Genomic DNA, 12,073 nt, shown 5'->3' with positions numbered 1-12,073 from the left:
GATGGATACACTAAATTGACATTTTTTAAAGTTTAATGATATAATTGCAAAATTGACGAAAGATTAGAGGTGGTCAGTAAAGTTTTCCCTTATTATAATCTTAGGGTAACAAAGCAAGGAGCATGTTTGTTTAAAAATATGTTCGTGTTAGAAAAACAATGCGACAGAATTTGGTATTTTTTTCTTCCTAAAATTAAAGGAAGAATTGATTGCAACTTCCTTATGGAAAATTTCTGTAAAAGTTGAAAACCATGGTCTAAAAGCCTTGCCTGAAAGTGTGCTGGAGCTGCTTGCTATGAAGATGCCGAAACTAAGAGGCCAAAACCTTCAAGTCCTTGGCCATTAGAGACAAGGCTTCAACCTCTTCTAGAGCTTTCACTGTTCTAGTTGAGATGGGGAGATTGGTAGAGGAGTCGGGATCCAAAGCCCAACGACTAAGAAGCTCTTCTCCACAGAAGTTAACATCAATGTTTCTATTGAAGATGTTACAGTTGCAGGTTAAAATAAAGCATCAAACCCTTCAGAATAAATACACCAAAGATATATTGATTGAAGCTGGCAGAAGTTGGTGTTAATTCATCAGTTGCCCCAAGAGCTCAACAAGTGAGACCCGACATATGAAATATAGAAAATGATAAATTTACAACAATACCACAACAACTGCACAACACTCCTTCATATGAGGGTGAGCCCCACACACTGGGCCCCACTCCATGTGAGAGGGTGTTGTAGAGTTGTTGTGGTGTTGTGGTGTTGTTGTGTAGGTATCAAGGCCCATGAAATATTTAATGGAAAATAGGGAATGATAAATTGTTGAGTCAAGGTTCGACACGAAGACCTCTATTTTATCCCTGACATGTTTACTCTTTAAATTTTTTTAATTATGCAGATACATTGCAAGTCGAAATAGTTTGACAGTAGGCAACTAACTGAGTAAGTGTTAGGGATAAAGGGATAAGATTAGGGTTAGATAGGTTTAATAGTTGAGTTGGAATGAAATTCCAATTTATTAAGATTAGATTAGGATTAGATTATTTCATATTAGGATTATAGCTTATTTGAATTTGAATTTGAATATTCGAACTTTAAGTATTATCACTTTAGGTATTATCTACTTGTATTTCTATTTAAAGACCATTTGGTCGTTAATGAGGGGGAAAAAGAAAAGAATTAATATAGACTTTTGTCTTGTGATTTGATTCTAGTCTTAATTGAATTCACTTGGGGTTTGTTTCCAGCCATTAATTGGAGTTCATTATCATCTTTTCCTGTATTTGAAGATTATATATGATTGCTAAAAGCAGTAAAAGAATTTCTCGGAAAAATCTCTTGAATCCGCCACTCCAGATCTTAGAGCATCCGTAGATATTCCAAAGTTGAAGACAGTTGAATTTGTAATTTCATCAGAAAACCTGCTACAGAACAGAATTTCTCTTCTACTAACTCCATCAGCCGAAACCAGAGAAAAGAACATATCTCCACCCAGCCTCACAGCAGCCAAAGCAACAATAATACCCATCACCAGCAGAACATTTAACCACATGTTGAATATACGGCAAAAGCCAAACCCCCATCATCATTATCTAACATGGTTCATTCTTTTCCACCAAGCAATTAATAAAAAAAATCAGCTTTAGTTATGAGAAGTTTCACCATTTCAATAATTTGATATGTGCATTCCGTGTGAGAGTGTGTTCTAAGTATCACTTTGTAGAGTTCTCAGAAAGTAATTAAACTAACACATCAATTCTGCCATTGATAATAACCACAGATTTTGTCAGGGCAGGTAGAGTCTAACCTCCTAGTGAATCCAGGCACATAGTGGTGACAGGTGACTAGGTGAGGGCATAAGTTTAGTACTCATGAGATTATTGAATGCTTTAATGAAGGCAAAAAGACCATTAAGTAGTAATAATAAACCAGATTATTGATACTTTGAATGCCAGATGCATACCTGTGGCAGTGGAAGAATTGATAGAATGTCAATGATGAAGTAGGTTAACAAGTATCTTTTAGCTATAGCCTTAGGATCATCAACCAAATTACCCCTTCCAAACACTAGAGAAGTAGGGGCAACAAACCCATTACGGAATTGAAAGATTATGTGAAATGCATAAAAGGCATCTGTGAATGAACGAAAAACACAAGCATAGATGGCCACTGTCTTGTCCAAATCGAAGCACTTGTCGACGTCATTCATCCTTGGATTGTAAAAGAAAAGGGGGTCTAGGGCCACTGATGCCACACAAGAGAGCACAAAAAGTTTCTTCCAAGTTTGAAGAAATTTTGACCCTGTGGATCCAAAATTGTCTTCCTAGGACCTGACTCTTTTCTTGGCCGTTCACCTACAGAATGGGTGAGTGTTGATCTTGTGTTTCTTGGATATAGTCCATCAATGGAATATTGCTGCTCAAAATCTTCAAACCTGGATGAAAGTATAAATATGGTAAGTAGCTAGCATAAAGAAAGAAAATATTGGAAGCTATGTGAGTACCAAATTTGACACTACCAAAATCAAATAACTAATTAATATTTGGAATGGTCAATGACAAGGCAGCACAGAAGATGTTAGGTTTTATGTTGCCAAATGGACAGAAATTTCCTCCAAACCAAACTGGAGGAATTTTGCTCAGCATTTAGTTTTGTTGTTAATTCACAGTTTGCATGAGTTATCTTTCCTCCATCTTTGAGTATTCTGATTATGGGTTATGGTGAACGTAGTTTGCCTTCTAATTCAATTTTAAATATGTCACTCATCACAATTCTAAGCCATGATCTTGAAGGCTTTTGCTATTATATATATAATATACCATATCGAAAGAAGTGACGATCCTGTAAGTCATGTATGTATTTGGAACAGTACCAATGACCCAATTCGGTCATCTTGGTAAAAAATGTACATTTTACTACCAAAACTGGATGCAATACAGAGATCCTATCCAAATGATCATTTTAGATACCTTCACTTAGAACCTTCCAGGAGAGTTTCAGTCTTTGTCATCCTCTTTATATACTGATTGTGTTATATCATTTGATCAAATAAATATAGACGCAAATGATGGTGTTCATATATAGCACGCATGCACAGACAGTATTAGATAATAAACAATTTCTGTTTAAACTGTTAAGCAGTCTGTTTAGTTAGCTTGTTTGTTATACACGTGTAATCTTATTATTAGTTCAATTCTTGTATAAATATAGAAGACTTTTGTATTCGAACACAAGTTAGTAAATCCAGATATTCATTTCTACAATCTCAAAGCTTCTTTACTCTAGTTCTTCTTCTTCTCTTCCTTATTTCACTTCTGAATCTCTAGATTCTGATAGACAGACATGTAAAAAACTAACAGAGAGATGCAAGTTATAATCAAGTCATGAGGAAACTAAAGGGTGTTGCTCTCTGGGATTAGTTTTCTTTCCTTTTCCAACCGTTTCTCATCGACCAAACAGAGAGAGAGTGAAAGAAGAGACTAGAGAGTCTATTGCATGATATTGTACAGTGAATATTTGGCCTTCCTTACACTCGAGTTGCTTTCATGGACGATCAGAAACAAGAAGAATATATCATATATGTATAGAGTAAGAAAGCATTTGAAGGAGAAGTTTCGTAAAGAAGAAGGCAGAGCCCTGTAAAGAAAGTTCGCTGACGCTGAGAGAGTCTCCACTGGGGGGTTTGTTTTTGCTCTCCTTTTTTACTTTACACCTGTACACCTCTCTTGCCAGTTACCCACCTACGTGGCAAATGTTTTTACTTTTATTTTTATTTTTATAAATTTTTTTTTTAACCTAAAAAACGCTGAGTGCAGCGTGGAGGGAAAACATTTTCCCCAAAATCAAATCTTTTCGCCCGCCCTCTCTCTCTCTCTCTCTCTCGCACTTCGCTCGCCGTGGAAGCCACCGGCGAGTCTCTCTCACTCTCGCAGCTAAGCTTGATCGGCGCCAGCGTTCTCTGTCTCCGGATTCTCTGTCACCGGCCATCCTCCACCGGTATTCTCTCTCTCTCTTCGTTGAGCTATACATGGGTTCTGTTAAGCATTTTTATGGGTATGGATATTTGGTATGGTATTTGGCACTGGATTATGTTCAAAATGGGTGTGAAAATTTACAGCAATCCAAGATCCATCTAGCTGTAGAGTGTTTTTAAAATACCCAATAATCAGACCTTCAAGTGAAGGGGAGGTTAGGGACGAAACCAGAGTGGATTGGTGGCAAATGCGAATGCTCCCCTTTTCCTGAATGTTGCTTTAAAAAAGAAAAAGAAAAAAAATAAAGAAAGAAAGGGTATGATCATCATATGCCACTATAAACATCAACTAAGCATTGCTCTATGTTTAACAATTCAATAATGGGTTTGTTGATGTTTAGGCATTGCTCTATTTGTTATTGTCAGAAACATTTTAGTTCACTTTAGGTTTTGGAAATTAGTTACAATATGATAATTTGGTGTTAAGATGCTTTGATCGGATTTTATGTGTTGCTATGATTATTCGAACAATGGAATATGTGTTGCTATGATTGTATTGTGTTATATTTTGGAGAATGTTAAAGTACTAACTTATTATTAACAAATTCTCATATTTTCTCATTCAATTAACTTATATATTTTTGTTATTAATTAAATCTTTTTTAAAATATTAGATTGATTGTGCATATTGTGTTTGACTCTCCTAAATACTTTTTATGCAGTTCAAAGCTTGAAGGAAGCTCAATGTTCTATTAATTGATAATTTATGAATTAATTTCTTTGATAGCCATTCTAACTATTTTGACAGTAGTATTATAGTGTGCATCGCATTTAGAGCCTGTTCGGGATTGAGTTGGTATTGATTATGTATCTTCTGTATATGTACAGTAGGTCTTGCTTTATATAACACTTTTTTTTTTTAATATGATGTTTTATGTTGGAAGATAGAACTTTTGTATATAGCATTTTCCTAAATGGACTCTTCAAGCTCACGATTGGATAACAAGGGCGAAATTGAATCTCTGCATACACATATTCCAAATGGTGATGCTTTAACCCACCAAGATGACCCTCAAAATGGTTAGGCTTTTCACTTTTGTTTGGGTTATAATTGTGCTTTGACCTACCAAGATAATTTTTTTTTTTAATTTCTTATTTTAAAAAAAAATTTGTTTTTTTTGAATAGGTGTGGATGAAACAATTGAAGAACCGAATGAATCAATGACGTTTAGTTTGGACGAAGAGTTGAATGATAAGGAAGACAATGTTGTATTATTGAAGATGATCGATGGGAATGAAAAAGTTGAAGCACCTAAGCCGTCAATGACCTTTACTTCATTAGAAGAAGTTTGCTCATATTATAGGAAGTTTGCTAAGCAAGCTGGTTTTGATGTGATAAAAAGAACCACGAAAAGAAAAGCTGGTCAACCAAGATACGTAATCCTTATATGTAGTCGTGGAGGCCCAAAACGAACCAGCGCAAGTAATGTTGTGAAGCCAACTCCAAAAACTAACAAAACAGGGTGTCGTGCTAGGATTTGTGCGTCGTTATGTGTTGATGGAACGTGGTTTTTGACTAAAGTTGTGCTTGAGCATAATCATCAACTAAGTCCGGGCAAAGCAAGATTTTTTAGATGCAATAAGATTATAAATGATGTTACCAAAAGAAGGCTTGAGCTAAATGATAGAGCAGACATATGTACCAAGAATTCATTGGTTGTTGAAATGGGGGGGTTTGAGAGTCTTTCCTTTGGGGATAGAGATTGTCGGAATTTTATTAACAAAGCAAGAGAACTTCGGCTTGGTAAAGGAGGTGCTCAGGCACTTTGTGATTATTTCAGGAGAATGCAAAAGCAAAATGCTGGCTTCTATCATGTGATGGACATGGATGATGATTGTAAATTGCGAAATGTTTTTTGGGCTGATGCACGAAGTAGGGCAGCGTATGAATTCTTCGGTGATGTTATTACGTTTGACACGACGTACTTGACCAATAGATATGACATGCCATTTGTTCTTTTTGTAGGAGTGAATCATCATGGTCAGTCTATACTTTTAGGGACAGGACTAATATCAAACGAGGATACAGACACATTTGTGTGGTTGTTTAAGTCTTGGTTGGGGTGCTTGAATGGCCGAGCCCCAAGAGCAATTATAACAGATCATGATAGAGCTATGAAAAATGCAATCGCAAGAGTTTTTCCTGAAACTCGCCATATATATTGTCTTTGGCACATTATGAGAAAACTCCCTGAAAAGTTTGGTGCACATGCTAATTTCGATGGCATTAAGAGTGCCCTGCATACTTGCTTGTATGATTCTCAAACATGTGAAGAATTTGAGGAAAATTGGAGAATTCTACTTGAGAGTTATCATCTTCAGGATAATGCATGGTTGCATGGGTTATATAGTGAGAAGACTTTTTGGGTGTCGGCATACATGAAAGATACATTTTGGGCGGGAATGAATACCACGCAGCGAAGTGAAAGATTTTTTGATGGTTGCGTGCACTCACATACCACATTGAAAGAATTTCTTGATCAATTTGATAATACATTGAGGAAAATGGTTGAGAACGAAACACATGCTGATTTTGATTCTTTTAATCGCACGATCCCATGTATAAGCTTCTTTCCTTTTGAGAAGCAGTTTCAAGATGTTTACACAAATGCAAAGTTCAAAGAAGTTCATGAGCAGATTAGGAATGTTATGTGTTGTAATAACTCTCATCTCAAAAGTGAAGGTGCGATTTCTACCTATGAAGTGAAGGAATACCTTGTCGATGTTGGAGAGCGCATGATAGAAAAAACATTTGTTGTTTACTTCAATGAAGATGAATTGGAAGTGAAGTGCACATGTACATTTTTTGAATTACGAGGCATCTTGTGCAGGCATTCTATTTCTGTGTTATTTACAAAGAAAGTGATAATGTTGCCACCAAGATATATTCTTGACAGATGGAGGAAGGATATAAAACGAGAATACTCTATGCTTAAGAGTAGTTATGATGCTTTTACTGATAACCCTATTGCCCAAATACATGACAAGTTAAGAAAGAATTTTGAAGAATTAATATGGCTCATATCAGGAAATGTGGAACATTGCATGGATTTGATGAAAATTATTGATGAGTTAAAGGAGAAATATTGTGGCTTAGAGCCTGCGTCCAGTCACTCTTCCCCCTATCACAGTCCAGTTTCTGTCGCATATTCTAGCTGTAGTGACAATGGAACAATTTAAGTTCCATTGTTATGAACATAGATATTTTCTTTTTGGATCTCTTTGTTACAGACGAATGTAATAGTTGATGATGTGGACATTTAAGTTCCATTGTTATGGATCTTTGTGTTCTTGATATTTTCTTTTTGGATCTCTTTGTTATGGACCAATGTAATATAGTTGATGATGTGGACAGATAGGTTATGGATCTCTCTATTTTACAGATTCACTCATTGAGGTTCTGTTTATATGTATCATTGAAGTATGAGGTTATATGGTCAAAAGGAGTTGTCTTAATCTTACAGGGGAGTGACATTTTATATGTATGATTGAAGTATGAGATTATGAGATCATTGATATTTTCTTGCATATATTTCCAGAACGGTAAAAAGGATTTTAACTGGGTCTGATGTTGATTCAGTTATGGAGCAAAAATGATGTAAAATGCCATTTGATTCTCTTTCAGGTTGCTCACAAAATTAAGTTGCTTGGGTCAGCAAATCAATTACGAGGGATATACATATCCTGTGAAAAGAGTTGATTTGAGCAAACTCAAATTATAGGGGAAGCAAATAGCCTGTGCAAAGTAGCAGCACCAAGCAACTTATTTCTTTGAACCATGTTATCCTCAAACATCTGCCAGCATTCTGTTTTTGTGGGATCCTTTGGCAGAACAGTTTGTTTTTTTGAGATCAAAAGTAAGGGAAAAATAGCAGCAGCAAAATAACAAAAACAAAGGCAGCCTGATACATCTTGAAAGCAAAATTCTTATCCTTTGTGCAGTACTCCTCTAACAGCAGTTGCATTTGGACAGATTGATTCTCCATATTTGCCTTGTATTTTGTTAGTTCTGTTTCTAGCCTAACAATTTCAGCCCGCATTATCTGTTCCGTGGCGTTCAGTCGTTCCATCAATCTTTTTTCACAAGCGACCATTTCTTTATAGCTTTTACAACCGTACCACTGTCTACCAAAATTAGTATTTATCCAAGTTAAGAGTGCCTTAAACGGGAAGGAACGCCACAGTAGCATAATGGACGGTTCACGGGATGCGTCGCTATTTGCATATATTATTTTCTTATGCCTACCAAAAACAGAGGAAAAATTTAGATATCATTCCTCGACCCATATATCTACCCTAAAAACACAAATATATATATATGGACATTTAGTGACACATAGTCACATAGAGCTTATTGATAACCATTCAGTTGAAGTAAATAAGGACTGGACGACAATTTGGTTGTAATTTGCTTTTCACAAACAAATTATTTGCTTACAGGTCTAAATAACCATTTAACTCCAACTATAATCAACTATTCCCATGTTCATAACCAAAGAAGCAATTCCAAGTCATCACCATATTCATAACCAAACCTTGTGCTTGACCATCTACAAGCTTCTAGAATTTAACAAAACAAATACCACTACTTAATATGCTATTTTCTTGGCCTCCAATCCTTAGTAAACTAATCATCACCAAAAACACGCGCAAATAAAAAACTAAAGTTCTACAACATTTAGAATGCCTTTTGGCACTCAAAAAAACCAACATTTTTTTTTTTTTAAACTCTATTTTGCAGCAATGAAAGGTAAGCCCCACCACCATAGCTTTAAAAGAAATTATAATTCATTTTTGTCTTTTTGCTAGCCTTAGGAGACATTGACAATTTTTTGGTAGTTTGCAGGACATTGTCTCAATTAAAAGTTTAAAAAATGCATTGTCAATTGAGTGGTAATTTGAAAGGAGTATGTAAACTTTTCTCCAAAATTTACAAAACAAAGACATAGCCAATCATATCCTAATCTATTGCCATAAAAGTATATTTCCAACAAATATTATGATATCATCACTTTAAATTAAAACAAATACACCCAATTCGAAATGACAAAATTCCTAATTATCAATCATACTCTGTAAAACTTTGATCCCATTCTCACCCCAACCGAAAACTAGAGAAACCCACGAATCTCTCCCTTTCATCTATTTTTGCCGAGCAGCCCCCGTAGAAGAAAACTAAAATTTTCCCCTAAACACCCACATACCATACGTATTCATTATATATAATGTTATTATCATCACTTGTTTCTTTTGTTTATCTGTTGTAGTGCCTTCATGTTAGCCGAGACAAGGGCAATAAGTCAAAGATAGCAAAACTCTTTATGGTAGGACTTTTCATTTATATAGAATTTTTAGCAAAGCCTAGTAATGATATGCCTATCTCATAACAAATCCCATAAAAATGCACACAGAGAGAACGCCGAATGAGATTTGTTTAACAGAGACAAAAAGCAAAGACAGAGAACGCTTGTCTGTAGGAGACAGAGCTGGCGATGCCTATTCCTTATCTCTTCCAGCCCACGTTGGTTTCGAACACGCTGGGAGAGAGGGACGGCAGGAGAGAGAGAGAGAGAGAGCGGTTTCGGGGGGAAAAAATTGGGGCCCCCATGCTGGTTTCAACATTTTAGGTTTTCCTTTAAAAGAAAAAAATAAAAGAACAATTGCTATTTAGGCAAGGGTGGACGGGAGGTGGGCAAAGGGTGTACAGGAAGAGAGCTTCTACACATCCTCCCCTCATCTCTCCCTTATCACCCTTTTATAATAAAAAAATTAATTTTTATTAAAAAGTTGTCTCTGATGTCACATCAAAGACAACTTTTTAATAAAAACTAATTTTTTTAAAGAAAAGCAGGTGACAAGAGGGGGATGAGAGTCTTCTCTTTAGCATTTCCCGTACATGAATCATTTCTACACACTAACGTCATACGATACGAGACCCACACGTGGAGCTTTCATGTCCGTTTCTTATACAAAAAGGTTCTAGAAAGAATAAAAAAGGGGTCAAAATTAGTTGACCCCAAAATAGAACCGTTAAAAAGGGTTATTGAAATGACTAATGTTTATACTTATTTATCACGTTAATTTTTTGGGTTAAATACCTTTAAGGTCCCTGAGTTTTGACAACTTTATTTTTTAGTCCCTGAATTTCAATTCGCATCACAAATGATACATCAATTTTGGGAAATGACCAAATTAGTACCTCGGTTAACTTTTCCGTCAAAAAATTAACGGTCCGCCACGTGTCAACCTCAGAAGTTGACACGTGGCACTATATAAAAAAATTAAAAATCTTTAAAAATTAATTAAAAAATTAAAAAAAAAACTAAAAAAACTAAAAAAAAAAAAAGGGGGTGGCTTGGCCACCATGGGGGTGGCCGGCCACCCCCATTTTGGCCAGGGAGGTGGCCGGCCGGTCTGGGGTGGCCGAACTACCCCCATGTGGTGGTTCGGCCACCCCCTGGACAAAAAAAAAAAATAAATAAAATTCGGGTTTAGGGTTTTGCCCTTGGGGGTGGTTCGGCCACCCCAAGGGCAAAACGGAAAATTTTTTTTAGGGTTTATTTTTCCCGTTTTGCCCTTGGGGTGGCCGAACCACCCCCAAGGGCCACAAGGGTGGTTCGGCCACCCCCAAGGGCAAAACCCTAAACCCGACCTTTTTTTTTTTTTTTTTTTTTTTTTTTTTTTTTTCTGTCCAGGGGGTGGCCGAACCACCACATGGGGGTGGTTCGACCACCCCAGTCCGGCCGGCCACCTCCCTGGCCAAAATGGGGGTGGCATGGTGGCCAAGCCACCCCCTTTTTTTTTTTTTTTTTTTTTAATTAATTTTTAAAGATTTTTTATTTTTAATTTTTAATTTTTTTATATAGTGCCACGTGTCAACTTCTGAGGTTGACACGTGGCGGACCGTTAATTTTTGGACGAAGAAGTTAACCGAGGTACTAATTTGGTCATTTCCCAAAATTGATGTATCATCTGTGATGCGAATTGAAACTCAGGGACTAAAAAATAAAGTTGTCAAAACTCAGGGACCTTAAAGGTATTTAACCCTAATTTTTTATCAATTAACATCACTTAAACCACGTCATATCAACCAATATAAAATTGATGTGATAAATAAATATAAAAAATAATATTATGTGATAAATGGATGTGAATAGTAGCATTATTCGAAAGAAAAATGAGAAAAAAAAAAAATAGAGAGGTTACCTACTTTTTTAGTATATGTGGTTTAATGCGTTATCAAACAAACCCGAGTTTTCTAAAACTCTCATAGATAGATGGTACCTACTTTCATATGATAAACGTGGTTAATACTTTCGTTTATGTTCCGTTCAATAATTTAATGGCATGCCACGTCAAGTCCACCCACAATGAGACACTTGTCCATATATGCCTCCTTAATATTATTTTAAAATGAAATAAAAAAACATAACAAAAAGAAAAAGAAAAAAGAAAAAAGAAAAATAAAACAGCAACTAAAATGAGTCATTTTATTCACAATTCTAGGTACATGTTTAAAAGAAAAATTATCAGCAATTAAGAACCCAGCTCCCTCAATTAATGGGATTTACCTTCAAGCAAGTGAAAATCCCTAGAAGTCCAAAACTGCAGCCAACCTGTAAGAATAACCAAGTAGAGATTAATTCTCAAATTGTACCATAAATAACTAACAAATGTAGTATATAACTCAACATTTACGGCATCAAAGGGACAGGGATTCTCTCTATTTCATGGTAAAGATTTAAAATTAGTGCATCTAACGGTGTACATAATTTCATATTATTTAAATTTTTTTAAAAGACGTGACAATATTAATTTCATATATACCGTTAAATACATTATTAATTAAATAACTTGATATCTCATGTGGTTTAAATGAACAGTGAAGATTGCAAGATTATGAGAGAACTCACTGATAATTGTAAAGGTTTAGATTCATATTGCAATCTTTACCATTTATTTGAACCATAGGAGATCTTCAAAAGCCAAATCCATACTGAATACCAGTTGTGAAGGAAAATATTCAAGAAACCAAACATAGTACTAGAC

The 12,073-nt window shown here is 35.6% G+C and overlaps 1 protein-coding gene across 2 annotated transcripts; it reads left to right on the top strand.

The window, feature by feature from the left end:
* The first annotated feature begins 3,639 nt into the window (after positions 1–3,639).
* LOC133875936 (protein FAR-RED IMPAIRED RESPONSE 1-like) lies at positions 3,640–7,371 on the top strand. 2 transcript variants are annotated; one of them, XM_062314215.1, is made up of 3 exons: positions 3,640–3,987; positions 4,913–5,044; positions 5,151–7,371. In XM_062314215.1, exons 2-3 carry the CDS (start codon positions 4,939–4,941, stop codon positions 7,202–7,204), a joined length of 2,160 nt encoding a protein of 719 aa, XP_062170199.1. In that variant the 5' UTR covers positions 3,640–3,987; positions 4,913–4,938; the 3' UTR covers positions 7,205–7,371. The 2 variants fall into 2 exon arrangements, with proteins under 2 accessions (XP_062170199.1, XP_062170198.1); XM_062314214.1 differs by having other exon boundaries at positions 4,909–5,044.
* The last annotated feature ends 4,702 nt before the right edge of the window (positions 7,372–12,073 follow it).

The sequence above is a fragment of the Alnus glutinosa genome, chromosome 8, assembly GCF_958979055.1.
Source record: "Alnus glutinosa chromosome 8, dhAlnGlut1.1, whole genome shotgun sequence".
NCBI classification, from domain to species: Eukaryota; Viridiplantae; Streptophyta; class Magnoliopsida; order Fagales; family Betulaceae; genus Alnus; species Alnus glutinosa.
The sequence above is the reverse complement of the archived record's forward strand: the minus strand, read 5'-3'. Positions and strand labels throughout refer to the sequence as shown.

Bases quoted from the DNA above. Each gene is read 5' to 3' on its own strand.
- LOC133875936 (XM_062314215.1), top strand. From the start codon at position 4,939: ATGGACTCTTCAAGCTCACGATTGGATAACAAGGGCGAAATTGAATCT. The intron at 5,045-5,150 runs GTTAGGCTTTTC...TTTTTTGAATAG, and splicing joins CCAAGATGACCCTCAAAATG to GTGTGGATGAAACAATTGAA.